Here is a 17,042-nt window from a genome sequence, read left to right on the forward strand (position 1 = left end):
CTCCGTCTCCCATGGTTCATTTGTACTTTCCTGGTTTTTGTGATTAAGTAAATGCACACTGATAATCATCACAACCCCAAGCATTAAAATCTGTTACTTTAGTTTTTCCAAAATCCCGTGCTAGATTCAGATCTCATGTGGGATTCAGATCTCTCCTATTTACGCACTAATGAAAACCAAAAGAAAATGATGCAGCACTGATATAAGGATAATAATTCGGAGGTTATAAAGTAAGGTTTTATGAAATTCTTTGATACACTGGTTGAGATTTATGTAGGGCATGGGCATGACTACCCGTTAGGAAACTCAGTGGTCAGAACTCAGAAATATAAAGCCACAGCCAAGGAGAGCTGAATTAAGATTGTATATAGATTCAAAGAAAATTCTCATTTATCATTTTATTGACTTCAGTGACATTGGAATGAAGCCAGCAAGCTCAGGATTTTCCATTTTACAAAAGCTATTGTGACCTACTTCTATAGAACTTTGAAGGTGTATAACTGAGCCTAGAATATTGGGAAATTGTTGAGGACTCCAAAGACAGTCACAAAACAGCATCTCCATTGCAGGAGGCCCTCCATATTAAGTGTTAGTGACAGAAGAACAAGAATCGATTAAGGAATATTAAAGAGAGGAAATCTAATTGACAATTAAAACAGTGTCAAATACATTGGAGGCCTCCAGTAGGCATGAGGTTATTAGTTGCATGCATGGACACTCAAAGAATCAAAGGGACAATAAGGTTTGATGACATTTATTATAAAATAGACACTACAGTATTTGTGAACAGATAAGTACAAATGTAAATGCCTTAAGTTTTAGTAGCATGATATAAATCAACTTTAGGGAGCCAGAACTATGGGATTTTAGTCAACAAATTTTATGAAGATAGTCAGTAGTCATTAGTGTATCAGACACAATTGGAAAAAGAATGAGAAATTTCAAAGACTGTCTGAAAATGAAAATAGAAAAGAGGAATATGAAAACCTATAGGCAGTAGAAACTAAAGGTCAAGGTGAAAAGAAATTATAGAATCTAGACAGTAGGGAACCAAATCTTTATGATCAGGAAAAAGAGGTTGAATGAGATTTTAAATGAAGACAGTCTGTCAAGTTTGACAACAAAGAAGTTACCAATATCATTCACAAAGGTGATTTGTATGTGGAACTGAGAATAACGGGTACACTGTAGCATAAATAATTGAGAAATAAAGAGACAATGACGTTCGTCTCTCTGATAACAAGCAATGCCAGAATCAAAATATTTTCATGTTTCTTCCTATGACTTCTTTTGCCTATATGATGTCCTCTCTGCAAGGATTCCCTGATTTCTCATTTACATAAGAATGTAGCCTGCATTGAGTGTTCCCATGTTTGTTGTGTAATAAATAACTACTAATTGAAAGGCTTGTGGAGAAACAAACAGCCGTGTATGCTCTGGTAGATGTGTGTTGGGGGGGGAGGAGATGTCACTCGGTAAATATGTCTGTCTTGTTGGTTGATGAATAAAGCACTGTTGACCAATAGGGATGCAAGATAGGTAGGACTAGGAGTTGAGGTGGATTCTGGGAAACAGACGCACAGACAGTCATGATGTAGGATGTGAGAGAAGTCCAGAACCTTTCTCCTACTGTAAGAGAAGACCACGTGGAAATACTTACATTAACAGTTATGGATTAATAATTAAGTCAGAGCTAGCCAATAAGAAATCATAGCAAACTGCCAACAGCTTCATAATTAATATAGTGTCCTGTGTTTTATTTGGGGTTGATGTGGCTCTGGGACCAGGCTGGCAGGAAGAATGCAAGTTATGTGTGGGGGGAGGCAGTCTCAGGAAGACTAAAATCAAGGTGTCAAATGAGCTAGGATAGGAGTCATTTTTTATTTCTTTTAGTTGGTTTTCAGGTTTTTTACTATTATGCTTGTAGGTCTAAAGGTCTAAGGCCCCTATTCTGCTGGTCATTAATGACGGGCAGTTCTCTGCTTCAGAACTCAGTCCCCACATCTTGTGATATGGCATTTCCATCTCAAGAACAGCAACACTTCTGGTCCTTCTAATGTCTATTCCTTTTGCCAATACTTACAGGGAAGTGTCATTAGGGACTATGAATTAGATTGGGCCCAGCACAATGAGGTCCCCTTTGCTAATTAATGTGACATCATTGGGGAACCATATCAACCTCACCACTAGTTAAACTCAGGAGGAGGGGCCCTGGAAAATAAAGCATACAGCATTCTCTTCCCAGAAAGGTCTACTATATTTACCTTTTTATGTACTGTGTATAACAAATGCTTGTAAAATCTCTGTGTTATCATATATCCAAATATATAAAATGTTGAAATTTTGCTATAGACTTTTTTCTGTGAACAGAAAGAATAAATTTATTCTGTGAGTAAAATGAAAAAAATAGAACCCACTGAAGTTTGACAATATATCAATTGTTATTTTATGTATAGTAATGACAATGGCATAATAACTTTAGGGGAAAATGTATTATGTATATATTTGTCCAACAAAATGTGTTTGTTAGACTTTGGAGATTCCTCCATGAAGGGCCTCACCCTCCCTAGAGAGTGGAGTGGGGACTTGGTGGGAGGCGGGGGAGAAGTGGAGGGAGGGGGAGCTGGAATTGACGTGTGAAGCAAGCTTGTTTCTAATTTAAATTTAAAAAAATTTAAAATGTGTTTGTTAAATACAAACATATACACAGGTAAATGAAAACCAAAATCAAGAGTTTAAGGGCATCAGAGTACTATAGAGATATTAAAGAATCAAAGGGATGAAAATACAGAGATATTAGCCTAAAATTCGGTACTACTTTCCCTCTATCTGTGGGTATAATATATACCCTGATTCTGAAAACATGGGCAAGAATTTATGAAAGTGAAAAGAAAGTCATGCCCTCTAAAAGATACAAGATAAATGTCAGAGTATTGGGCTTTCTAGAAATAGACCTGGGCAAACCCATAGGGAAGCCTAAGAACTAATCTGTATTTTGCAAATGCCTGCACAAAATGAACTTAATGGTATTTTCATACACATTTGTCTCATATTGCTTCGTTTGAGCCTTTCCTTTCCTATTGGTCTTTTACTTGTCTATTAAAGTTTCTAATTTGTGTTTTTATTGTGTGTGTGCATGTGTGTGTGTGTGTTTCTTGTGGTTTTTGTTTGTTTTTTAAATTTGGACTTGTTTGGAGGGTTTTTTTTTCTTGTTTTGTTTGCCTGATTGTTGCCTAAGGTGAAAGAGAAAGAAAGAGTATCAAGAACGTTAGATAGGGAAATGGGAAGGCTCTGAAAAGAGTATAGGGAAGAGGCTCAATGATCAGAATATATTGCATGGAATAAGGTATTTAAACAGAAATATATATATTTTTTTTGGTTTTTCGAGACAGGGTTTCTCTGTATTGTTTTGGAGGCTGTCGGTCCAGCCTGGCCTCGAACTCACAGAGATCTGCCTGCCTCTGCCTCCCGAGTGCTGGGATTAAAGGCGTGTGCCACCACCGCCCGGCTCAGAAATATATTTTTTAAAAAGGGCTAAATCCAGATTCAAATAGTTTTAACTGTGGAAGATGAATTAAAGTTGTACCAGAATGATGATAATTTTTTTAATTCTACCCAGAAAAAAAAAGATATGTAAAGTTTGGTCAAGGGGAGAATATCATAATAAAATTTATTTTGATATTTAAATATGTATTATAATAGTCACACGACAAAGAATAGGAGAGACAAGAATGTGATTAACACATTAAGAAGCTAGACAAAGTCAAGCATGGTGATGCATGTCTTAAATCCCAGTGTTTTAGAGACAGAAGTAAATGAATATCTTCTGAGTTCAAACCAGTGTGGTCTACATACAGTGGGTCTAAGACTACTTAGAGAAAACCTATCTAAAAGAGGGAAAAAGAAGTTAGGAAAAATTTAGAACACAAAAACTAGAAAAGAATGTTATGTTTAAGTTATGATTGAACAGATAAACTAAAATCCAAGGAATACTTCACATGATAAAAGAAATATACATCACATAAGGATAATCTTAGCAGCATAGCTTTATAGTTTGATATTAGCAAAGAGAACTCAACGACCCCAATCATAATAGGGCTTTTAATACTGCTCTTACCAATCCCAGGTAAAGTGGCCAATACACCAGCAAAATATAAACAGACTTAAGGAGCATACCTCACAGATTTGATCTAAATGGCATATAGGACATTGCATTTGGTAACTATAGAATATACATTATAAAAATACTTCAAAAAGAAATATAGACCATAGGTTTTCAAGATCCAAATTCCATAACAACTTATAGTCATGACATTAAGCTAGAGGTCATTATAAGCAAAAGCAAATCTGGAAATCATTTGTACCTGTATTGTAACAATTTTTCAAACACAGCCAAATAATAAAGAGGAAATTACAACAGAATTCAGAAAAGACTTTAAGATTTAAAAAACAAAGAAAAATATGTTTTAAGATTTCTCATACATAGCTAAAGATGAGCCCAGAGGGAAATTTAAAACTTCGTGGTTTTTTTTGTATATTTGAGAAATAAAGTTCTTTTTTAAAAGAAGGAGATCTAGTTAAATATTCATTTTAAGAAATTAGTCTTAAGGAACAAAACCCCCAAAGTAGTAGGTGTAAACATAGAAAAGAAATTACAAAACAGCAGTGCAAAAAATTATCTAATAAAAAAGAAAGCCCAGAAGAAAAATTATGAATAAAACTGAAGCAGTCCCTGAATATATTGAAAAAGAAGAGACAGAACATACAATAAAACGAAAGGAAAAGTCTGTAATAGCATCACCCAGTTAGGCACAGTTTGCAATAATTAGGAGTTATCCTGGACAAAAGACATATTAAAAAAACACTTTTTTTTTACTTTTATGAAGCTATCCATAACCAACAACTTTTATCAAAATGCGTGTTTTTGCCACCACACTCCCACCATATATTTAGGAGACAATTTTTACAACTCTGTTGGCTTGTATTAAGTATATTAGCTTTTACAACAAAAGCTAACTGTAGTTATGCTGAAAAAAAATGCAAACTGCTCCTCTAAACACAAGTACTGAATGTTTAAATATAGTATTAAGAACTCAAACCATATAAAAGACTGATACAGCAGAAACTGTATTTCCTTTAAGTCAAAGCAAAGCATGATTGTAAAGACAGTCATTCTGGATAAAAGCTCTAAGTTTATTTCTTTTCCATTCCTTAAATATTCTAAATAGATGTTGTAACATGAGGTTTCTGGCCCAGCAGGGTACTGTTGCCCACTCATCCCCAAAGAATCACAGCAACACTAAATAAATTATCAAACTGTTGACTGATGGCTTGAGCTTCTTTTTAACTAGCTCTGTCTTTATTATTTACCTATTTTTATTAATCAATGTATTTCCACGTGGTCTTGGCTTACCAGGGAATGCCTGACCTGCAACTCCTTTACCTGCTACATGATGACTGCTCCACAGGGAAGAGAGCAATTTCCTGTTTGTCCCTGCTTAAATTCTGATGCTGTCCAGCTAGGTCACTTCCTGTCTGGTCAAGCAGTCAATCAGTGTTTCATTTATTAACCAATAAGAGAAACATATATACAGAAGAACATTCCTCATCAGATGTTATGATATGGTAGCCCAGTGTTCAGTCATGAATGTAAACAAACAAACAAACAAAAACACCAGAGCTGTATTTTACTCCCTCCTAGGCTCAGTGAAAATCACAAGAAGGGAGATGGAAACAGCACTTTGCTTAATGAATTTTACCTTTGTTTCTTAGAAAAATAGTGTGCGTATGTGTGTGTGGTGTGTGTGTGTTTGTGTGTGTGTGTGTGTGTGTCCCGCTCATGCCACACATGAATAAACCACACAGAGTGAATAATATGCTATGAATCCATTCAGTGCCTCAAAGGGACATTTGGAGAAGAAAAGTACTTGGCAAGGGTAATTCCCTGTATTTCTCTCCCTTTCCACTCCTCCATGTTTGATTTGCTATCAAAACAATCAGGTAACATCTGGCTAGGACATTCAAACTGCCACCAGTTTTGAATCATTCTACCCCAGAGCATGGCTGTCCATCACTCATTTTCATCATTACCCACATTATCTCAATTGCTAGAATGTGTTTATGGAGAGTTAATGGACTGTGTTGTATGGGATAAGGTTGGCCTGGGTGTAAAACTGCTCCAGACTGTATTTGATGACTTCAATAGCAGCCTTTATGCATGAATTCCACTGGCATGTCAGGGGGAATCACTAGCAAAGACCCCTGGGAGATCAATTTCAAAATTGTGGTGATGATCACTGAGGACAGGTGAACTTGTAGTAGTTGAAAGTGTAGGTATAACATGGAGAAAATTCTCATTTAGAGTAAACTCAAATACGTACCTTGTTTTGTTTTTGTTTTTGTTTTTGTTTTTTACAGAATTTCATGTAAATCAACTAAAACCATCTCTCTGATGACAAGATTTAGGTACCTGCCTAATTTCCAAATGACTTCATGTCTCCTCTGTCCACAGTGAGTCTTTCTTCCCTGATCTGATACGCAGTGACTTCATTTATCTCCAAAGGGGTTGCCATGGCAACACAGTGGGACTTCGCCCTGTTTTGCTGTCACCATTTATTCCTTACTTTCTTAATGACTGTGTGTTTTTCAGAAGTTGAGAATCAGGTGTTCAGTTTTTTGTATGATAGTAGTGTTGTAGACTTTGTACTCTAGCAAGGGAATGAAGAAAATAATGGATGGATGGATGGATGGATGGATGGATGGATGGATGGATGGATGGACAAACTAATTGTTAGTACCAATGACTAAGTCAAACTTTATCTAATATTGATAAATGGAGTCCATGGTTGCATTCAGATTGATCAAAATTCTATTAGGATGACTCTGCTGCTACTCAGGAGTCCAGCAATTGATGTGTGTTTCTCTATTCTACTTCTGGAAAACCACTAGGTTATTTTTTATTGGTGGTTTGCTTACTATTTAGTCTTCTTCTTTATCTCATTATCCACAAGACTGATATGAATTGGGAGTTTTATTGAGTACAGTTGTTCTCTGATTTAATGCATGTATAATGTGTTCTGACTATGCCAAGCCTCATCCACAGGAAACCTTCTGCTTCTTTATAAACCCTCTTCCCACATTTATGTCTTTTTGATGTGTGTGTGTGTGTGTGTGTGTGTGTGTGTGTGTGTGTGTTTGATCCAGTGAGTTTAGCCAGGGTTTTCTGTTTTATTGTGTCTTTGGAACTATCCCTTTGAGTCTGACAAGCTTACCATGGTGTACACACAGAAAGGCAGTGATTCTTCCTTTCCCAGAATCTATTAGTAGCCAGAAGTTCATCAATGAGGGGTAAGGCTACATGTGCTCCCCCTACCCATGACTCACTGCTTGTAGAAACGGTCTTGCTCAGGGCCGGTGCTCGTAGCTGCATTTATGAGTTCATGAGTGCAGTGCCTGTGTCTGGCCCAGAACATGACATGTTACAACCCTTCTTGTTGTCTCCCAGCTGGTACATTCTTTATACTCCTTCTGCTGTGAGATTTCCTTGGCCTTACAGGGTGTATCCTTCCTAATGTTAACAAATATTTCCTCTTAGTGATAAGCCAGGAGCATACCTTAAAATCTTAATTTTGTCTGTAGGATTGTATAAGATTTAAGTGCTATATAATAAGACAATCTGAGGTCAAATGATTTAAAAACAACACTAAACAAATACAACAAAACAAAATTAAGTAGTAGGCAGTAACAGAAGTCGTGTTCCTGAGTTCTGAGCTCAAGCATCCACATAAAAAGCTGAGCAGAAGGACCTGATTCTATAATCCCTGTGCTATGGAGGCAGAGACAGGAAGATTCTGGGAGTCTATTGGTCAGCCTAGCCTAATCACTGAGTGTCAGATTCTGTGACAAACCCCTTCTCAAAAGAAAAATGTGGAGAGAAACTGTAGAAGACTATTTACAGCCTCCACTGGCACATGTACACATACTCTCACATACATATACAATAAACACAGACGTACACAATACCCATACACACAAAATACAGTGGTATTGATTTTGAAAACAAACACAATGCTCTCAAGGATTCTTGTAAGGGTTTTGCATCAACTTGAAATAAATGTGTGGAACTTGTGCGTGTTTGCTCAAAGTTACCTAGAGGTACCATCACTATTGCTATAATAAAGATCAAGACATCTAAAGGTCGGCTATTGGGCTGTCAAACTTAACAGTGCTTTAAGTACATGTGAACCTGGTCATTTGCAAGTCAGATCCTGTTCTGGTCACTATAGTAAATGTGAACAGTCTGAACACAAAAATTGAATCTGTAATTTAGAGTAAATTTACAAAATCTGTCTTCACTGAGTTTTATGGTTTTTTGTGAATATTTGCATTTTTCATCTCTACATATTTAAAATAATGAAACAAACTGGAAGCCTAGAAGCTTCATCTGTGATGTCATATTTTTTGGTTTCTGCCCTCATATTTTGAGCTGTTATTATCATTTTAATTCCTGTTCTATAGCAGAGCTCCAGGGCACTAGATGATGCTCTCTTGCAGATCTCTGCTTACTACTGAGGCTGTTACAGTATCGGGTATGTGCTCAACAAGTATCCAGAGGATTTCTAGCACATTCTGGTCCTCTGAAAATGCAACTCAGATAGGAAGAGCATAGGTAGTTTATGGTTACTACTAGAGGGGAGTGTTATGTCTTAGGGGTATGGCAACCCACTGGAGGCCATTGTGAAAGTAAATAACTCTTATCTTTGTTCCCACAAATAGCCCTCACTAAAGATGAAGATGGGAGAAAGACATGTTGGGAGTGAGTGTGAAAGAAGGATCAGAGAGGAGAATGGAAAGGTCAATAAATGAATTACAGTGTGTGTGTGTGTGTGTGTGTGTGTGTGTGTATGTGTGTATGTGTGTATGTGTGTATGTGTGTGTATGTGTGTGTATGTGTATGTGTGTGTAAAATCTAAAAGTATTAAAAATAAAAGAACTCAAAATCCTGATACCTATTTGCCTAAAACCTTTATTAGATTGAGCATATGATATATTTGTAAACAACTTAAGAGGTAAAGATATTACATAGTTATGACAAAAGAAAAATAAGCGGCAAAGTAATACTAACCTTCCAAAAGACCACGAATTCAGAACATTCATGAGGGGCTGATTAGAGATTTTTATTAAATTCTGCACATTCTTCTGTGAATGCAAGCATCTACAGACATTTTCTTCTGAAGGTTTTATTTTGTCTTAGTGGTGACAGTGCAGTCAAATTACATTGAAGATTGAGGCAAACTTAGTTTTCCCTGAGTTATGAGTATGAGACATATTCCCAAATCTTTGAGAACAAGCAGACTGTCCTTGTCGATTGCCGTGAAGAGACCACAGCTGCTCTTCTAAAGGAAATCGTGTAGCTGGGACTTGCTTACAGAATCAGGGTTTTAATGCATTATGAGCATGGCAGGAAGACTGGCAGCAAGCAGGCCAACAGCTGGAAGAGCTGAGAGTTCTACATCTGACTCTGCAGGCAGCAGGAAGCAAGGGAGTGATGCTGGGCCTAGCTTGAGCATTTTAAACCCCAAAGCCCACCCCCAGTGACACAATTCTTCCAACAAGGCCACACCTCCTAATTCCTGTCAAGTAGCACTGTTCCCTAAGGACCAAGCCTTCAAATATATGAGCCTACGGAGGCCACTCTTATCCAAACCACCACACGTAGAGATAAGACTGGTCACTAAAATATTTTGATATGGAAACAAGGTCTTGCCAATTAAACGTGATAGTATGACTTTAAATTCTGAATAATGACATAAATTCTGAATAAACTTAAACATTCACCTCTCTTGCAACTTCTACCCCAAAACCAGAGCTGAGTTGACAAATCATACAACTGCTTTCCCCTTTTAAGGCACCAAGAGTCTGTGAAATGATTCTCTCTTATTGGATTTATAATCCTAAAAATTTGGGGAGGGCTAAATTTTTGGAAGAGTCAAGGGCAGTAAGCAAGTGGATGAGGAAAAGAACACACCATCAGACTTTTATGTCACAACTACTATCGTTACTAGAAACCAAGAAAATGTTTTACGCGGGTAAGACATGCCTGACTTTATCAAATGCTATTTTATGACATTTTGAAGTAATTTTTATATTTGTTGGATAGCAAAGTGTATGAGATCTTACTTTTGATTGAAGGTAGATTATTAGATAGAGACATTTTTATCAGGGAGATACTCCCTACCATTCTATTAGTTTAATTTAAGCATTATCATCTTGAAATTTATGTAGCAATTAAGAGGTAAATTTTGATTCTGGAGGCACCTAGAAAGGGCAGGATCGTCACTCAGGATATACAGTATGAGAAGGTTAACCATCCTTTGCTGACTGCCATAATTCACTAGGTGTATCACATAATGAAACTCCGTGGTAACTCATTTTTTCTGACAAAACCTGTAATGAGAACAGAAAATGAAATGAATCCATCTATTCACTTGACCCAGTGTGCAAACAGAAAGTAAGAGCATTCTGGTTACGCCCTCTGAAAGTCATCACTGGACTACAATCTTTGTGTGGTTCTCCTTGGACAACTTAGTGATAAATTTGTCAAAAGTCTTCTCTTCTACTTAAAAAAATGAGCAAATTCTAATGAGCAATAGAGAAAATAGGTAGAGAGCTTAGCCTACAAGATGAATTGAATTAGCTTTTTCCAGTTTATGACACATTGCTTTCAAACTGGCTTCAACATTATTTGCTACATCAAAAGTTACAAAGCAGGGTGACATGCAAGCATCTGATAAATGCTGAGTGATGATGGATAATTATTCTATACAAATAGTATAACAAGTGAAATTCAGGTACTTCTTTGAAGATCCAGAAACTCTTTCCTGTTTTTATCCAGGGTGATATCAAGAACTGAATAGAAATTCATGTCATTCTCTTAATTAACATCTACTTTAAATTTCATTCCAACCAGAGCCAATTAAAAGTCACTGATCCCGAATCTCCCTTGTGAACATGAAGGGCTTTGAATAAAATTGTTTAGTTGGTAGAACAAAAAAAGAACTTTCTGTTATCCATGAAAACCATAATCAATGTCTGTAGACATTTTCGACTTTTACATAGTCGAGGGAATTATTGGCACTTAGTGTAGGGAATACAGAGAGGCTATTAAACACCTTGCGGTGCCTAAGACCAAAATAGAACCCCGTGTCCCAAAATGCCGGCATCACAGCCACAAGAAACACCTTGGGATGTTTGGACATCACTGATGTGAACTGAGTCTTTGTTTTTGGAAAGTAGGATGCATGAAATGCTTTGTTCTAAGGCAGATAATGAGCAAAGGGTGTGTGTGAAGGAGGCACAGCGTCTCGTGACGCTCAAGACTCTGTCACTTCGAAGAGTCGGGAGTACTGGGGGAGACTAAGAGCTGATATGATTGACATCCATTGCAGATTTTGTTTTAGCACTTTGGTTCAAGTAGAACTGCTTCCAGCAGTCGGTGATAATCTGAAATAGATATGGAAACGGACTAGAGACTTCTGTAAACATCTTAATCGATAACTTTCCTGGCATTTACTTGGGGGGACACTGTGAGTTTGCAGCTTGCCTGGAGGTCTCTGAGACGTTCCCATTTCTGCGTTGATCTTTAATCCTTGCTTGCACAGATCTTCCCTACCAGCCATCTTTCAAGATCATAGTCTACTCATACTTCTCTCTGAGGCACGTGTTGCGGCACCCCTCATCCCTATGAATATGTCAGAGGTTTTCACAGCCTCTCTGGTCTTGTTTTATTTAACCTGTGTGACTCAGGAAGATTCATAAATAAAAATTGCCTTTAGTTATCATTATTGGCAAATGCCCTAGGGATGCATCACTTCATGCTGCGTGGCTCTGGTAACAAAACTTAGGAAACCATGTAAACAATGTGTTTTCTCTCAGAAGACACACTTTACTTAGGCCTGCTCCTACTTAGGTGCCTGAGTCTGGTGCACTGGAGAGTTTAAATACCAGGGTTCTGAAGCCATCTTTCAGGACTCTCCTGGAGCTGAGAGTGGGGGATGGGAGTAGCACAAGTTAAATGGCCACATAATTTATTGATTTTACTGAGATTCAGTCATTTTTAGTTAACAAATTTCATTAAATCACTATCATTTCAACTAACCTGATTAATTTTATTTGTTCTTTGTTCTGAAAATGTTGTCTGTGACTTTTTTTTAACATCTTCCCATTGTGCATGGAGTCAGATACATTAAAAGGTTTTTCTTTCACACTCTAGAAGTTCTTCAGAATTTTGTCAGCAGATATCACGGGTTCCTGTTAATCTCTAGTACAGAAGGGGTAGTAAGGGTCAGTGTGCAGCTGTCCTTTCTGTGGGATGCTTACCTATCCTGAGGTGTGGCAAAGTTTCTGCCAGTCTTCCTCTGACTCTCAACAAGATGCAGAGGGCTTTATAATTAACCCCATATTTTATATGTTCCTTATGGAAAGCCTTGGGGAGGATGTGAATAACAATAGAAAAAACATACACAAAAGTTACCCTGGTCAGCACAGCCATGTTCAGATATTCCCAGTAGAGAGGCAGCTGTGAGGGTTACACTTTATGTAAGGGGATAATATTTCTTCATTAAAATCATCTGTCTTTGAGAAGCAATCTTTATGCCGGATGCATGTGTTTCTGCATCACCAATCGACTTTGTATTCATAGCAACAGAGAAGCTATGAATGATGATTTCTATAATTATAATATTTATAATTATGAGCTGTAAAGAAGTTAACATAGCAACCATATTTGAGAAGCTTGCTTTACAGTGTTTTATGATCCAGTAATTCACCCAGTCCATACAGATGTAGCACATATATGGGATTTCTCGTTTATCTCTACCACCAGCTAATCTCAAAAGGCGCATCAGTATGGATAATCTAAAAATGGCCTGGCAAAATGATTCTCCACCTCCTCATAGAATGTTATCCCCTGAAATATATCTAACTTTAATGTGATCTTGGGTTTCTAGTACTAAAAGAGTACAATTTGGACAGTAGCAATATTATTTTTAATTGCCCAGCATTCCAGTCATTTTTACAGAGGGATCCTGATGAGAAACCTTGTCCTAGATCTTCAAAAAATGAATGAGCAGAGAATCTCTCTGGCTTACCTCCATCAACACGCCCAGTAGTACTCCTCTGTCCTTGCTAAAGGAAATTGGAAAACGCTGTGTTTTCATTACAAATATGGCTTCTTATCCCAAAGGATATTATTTCCAACTATACAAGTACTTTACTTGTCTCTGTATTTCAACTACTGTAACCCTCATTCACTTCACAGCCTAGATGTTAAATATTTATATTTGGTGTGGTAGAAAATTTTTACATGTTGGAAAATTACATGTGTTATCTCTCCCTCCCTCTCTCCTCGTCATAGTACAAATATATATATGTGTATATATATATACATATATATATTTGTAATACATATAATAAGAATTCCTACTGGTTTTGTAGATTAAATGTGGCTGGAGCTTGAAACATGCCTGAATAGTTGTAACTTAGCTGTGAACTTGCACAAGTAAACTGTTGTGTGAACCTGTTAAAACTTGGTGTGTCTCTTGAAAGATCTTTCACATATGTTCATGGGTGTTTTTCCCAGATATTGTGTGCTAGGCTGTGTCTACAGACAAGGATCCAAACTGCTTCAACTGAGATCTGTACTAGTCAATCCCATGACAACCTCCAAACAGGTCCTCTTTTCATTTGTCATTGTTGTTTACTCTGGAATTTTTCTAATTTCCCTATTAAGACTGTGAAACCTGTGTGAATGAAGACACATCTCCTAATTCTTTACATTTTCAATAGCATGTACAATGAGGTTGGGAAAATCTGAAGGATCAGGGAAGCATAATGGGGAACCTGGTAATACTTAGAATCTGGGAGTTTCTGCACAGAAAGATACGTGTGGGATTCATATTGCTTCCCGTTTCTCTTGTTTAGGTGAAAAGGTGTAATGTTTTAAAATTAGCTACTTCTGCCAATGAATTCAAAAGAAGCTCCATTCTAGGAAAGTGTATGTTAATGTTTACAGATTTGGAACACACTCAAGGCAGAAATACAGAATTTACTGTGTAGCACAACCTCTTTCTCACAGCTGATGTTTTACAGTGTTAATATTCATAAACTCCCACCTGCTACCTTTCAGAATTCCAGAGTGTAACTATCTGTGTATTTATTTTGCATATCATTCAGAGTCCCACTTTAGAAACATGTCTTAATGACTTGGCAATGGCTTGAGAGACTTCCAACTATGAACACAACTCAGTAGCCTCAGAAGTCCTTGTCTAAAATGTAAAGCCTTACAACATGTCCTATGTATACAGAACCGACTGAGCAGTAGGAAATCCAACCTGCTTCTAAAAATCGAACGAATCTTCATGATGTATTTTGGACCCAAGGTATTTTCTGGACAGTTAATTTAAATGTTGTTTGGCCATCTGTCACTGGTGTGGATTCGGGGTGTGCTAAGAGAATACAGACGGCCAGTTCAGAGTCCTCTAGTCATCTTCACAGAGAATAAACTAGCACTGTTCATCTCCACATTAAATGCCAACATTTAACCATTCCTCATTCCCTGTTGATATGCTTAAATCAGGATGAAACTGTTCTGTTGTACCCTTTCTTTAATTCTTTACACACACACACACACACACACACACACACATACACACACACACACAATGTTATCTAACTGAAAATAATAATTTCACTAGATTGTCTGTAGCACAGTAAAGGAAATATCTTCTGAATTAAATGTGCAAAATCATGCCCCTTTCTTTAAAAATTTAAAATTTAAAAATATAATTTATGCTTATTATTTATTTGGTTGTTTGATTTTATGTGTTTGCCAAATATTCCGTTATACTGTGTGGAAATGTGTCATGGTGTTTGGTTTAATAAAAAGCTGAATGGCCAATAACTAGGCAGGAAGAGGTTAGTGAGGGGACTTCTGGGGACAGAGAAGTCTCCAGGAAGAAACAAGGCAGAGTTCCCAGGCAGACACTGTGGAAGCAGAACATGTAGGAAGAGGGGTAAAACCCATGAGCCACATGCTAGCACATAGCGTAATAGAAATGGGTTAATTTAAGCTATAAGAGATAATTGGAAACAAGCCTCAGCCAAGACCAAGCTTTCATAATTAATAGTAAGTCTCTGTGTAATGATCTGGAGGCTAGCCTGACACATTATGTGAAAGTGTGTTCCTGACCATATGTATGTGTGTCATATATGTACAGGAGCCCTCAGAAATGAGAAGAGGCCTCAGATCCCCTGGAAATGAATTTACAGATGGCTTTCAGAGTACATGTGGGTACTGAGGACCTATAATCTCATTTAACATCTGAACGAAGGTTAATCTTTTATTGTCAATATGACCTGACTCAAAATTACATAGTACACACAATTCAAGACACACATGAGCCCATGTGAGTGCACACGTGTGCCTTTCTGTGTATCTGTGTGTCAGTCTGTCTGTCTGTCCAGAGTGGTTAAAATAAGGAGAGAAAACTACCTGCAATATGAATCAAACACCTTGTAAACTGAGGACCCAGATTAAATAAAAGAGGAAAGAGGAGAATAGCCAATGAGCAACAGCCCTAACCTCCTCAGGTTCTATAAGATACCCACGAGCAGAAAATCCCTGCCATTGTAGACGTGAGATGCTCTGCTGACATCTCTCCTTTCCCACAATGATAGACTCTACCCACACAATTGGAGCCAAAATAAGCTTTTCCTTACATTTCTCTATCAGGGCTGTGATCACATTCATGAGAAACATACCAAGTGAATGTGGAAAAGCCAAGAAACAGACTCTACAGCAAGTACTTTCTCTAATTTAGTTCCTAGGTAATTCACTGATCTACTCCATCTTCTCAGACTGACTCTATTAGTATTCGGCGAGTGAACCCAGGGGCCAGGGAATATAAAGACTACCTCAATCTTTTTCTTTTTTTTAAGTTTAAAAAATTTTAAATAATATTTTGTAAAAAATTTAAAATAATGCATTAAAAAAACTAAATATGATGACCACTATCCCAAGGCAGGTTTGGCTCACTGGCTCTGACAGCAGGTATGAAAATCTGGTGTTCAGTGCAGCTCCAGGGAGTGCTGATGATGTTTATGTTCAAGCACACTTGCATTATTTAAATCTAAGGCAGATTCCCACCCTGGCTCCCTGGCTGAACATTTTTAAAAGTAAGGCAGAGGGCTAGGGATGCGGCTCTCTTGGTAGAGTGTTTGTCTAGTGTGTATGGGGTTCTGGGTTCAATTCCAGCACTACATAAAGCAGGTGTGATGGTACATTCTTATAATTCCTGTCCTTGAGGCAGAAACAGGAGGATTGAGTTCAGTGCAGGCCCTGGAGAAATGGCTTAGTGGTTAAGAGCACCGGCTGCTGTTATAGAGGACCCAGGTTCAGTTCCAGCACCTACACAGCAGTTTACAACTGCTGGTAATTCCAGTTCCAGAGCACCTGGTGCCCTCCTCTGGTATCTGAAGGTATGATGCAGTAGCCTTACACACGTGCACTACCTTAATCTTAATATCAGTGAATGCTGCAGAAAATTCTACAAAATCTTTCTCAAATTCCAACCATGATAGATAGATAGATAGATAGATAGATAGATAGATAGATATAGAGAGAGGTGTGTGTGTGTGTGTGTGTGTGAGAGAGAGAGAGAGAGAGAGAGAGAGAGAGAGAGAGAGAAATAAACATAAATGAATTGGAGAAAAAGAGTAAATAATGGATATCTCTAAATTGGAAGCATGATATAAATTAATTTAAATGAATTTAATCATGTTATGGGTCCAAAGAAAAAGAACAAGCAGAGCTGAAATGACACTAAACACTGTACTTGGAACCTAGGAACTGTATTCTCAGATTACCTAACAGACTGTTGAAAGAGACGCAGAGACACTACGAGGGTGACACTGTTTAGGAGAGTCAATAATCCTTTCAATAACTTCCCGACCCATTGCACACTAAGTAAGAGCTTTCTATCAAT

The 17,042-nt window shown here is 37.5% G+C and overlaps 1 protein-coding gene across 5 annotated transcripts in view; it reads right to left on the reverse strand.

Moving 5' to 3' along the window:
* Rit2 (Ras like without CAAX 2) overlaps positions 1-17,042 on the reverse strand; it is a 354,330-nt gene that overhangs the window by 91,691 nt on the left and 245,597 nt on the right. The window contains exon 5 of one of the 5 annotated variants that reach the window (XM_040758001.1): positions 9,008-10,446. The exons of the other annotated variants lie outside the window; for them this stretch is intronic. Within the exon in view, the coding sequence (XP_040613935.1) occupies positions 10,363-10,446 (84 nt within the window). The 3' untranslated portion in view covers positions 9,008-10,362. Of the gene's footprint in view, positions 1-9,007; positions 10,447-17,042 lie in introns of those variants that run through there. 5 annotated transcript variants of the gene reach the window in all.

Source organism: Mesocricetus auratus, unplaced genomic scaffold (assembly GCF_017639785.1).
Source record: "Mesocricetus auratus isolate SY011 unplaced genomic scaffold, BCM_Maur_2.0 Super-Scaffold_100015, whole genome shotgun sequence".
Taxonomy (NCBI): domain Eukaryota; kingdom Metazoa; phylum Chordata; class Mammalia; order Rodentia; family Cricetidae; genus Mesocricetus; species Mesocricetus auratus.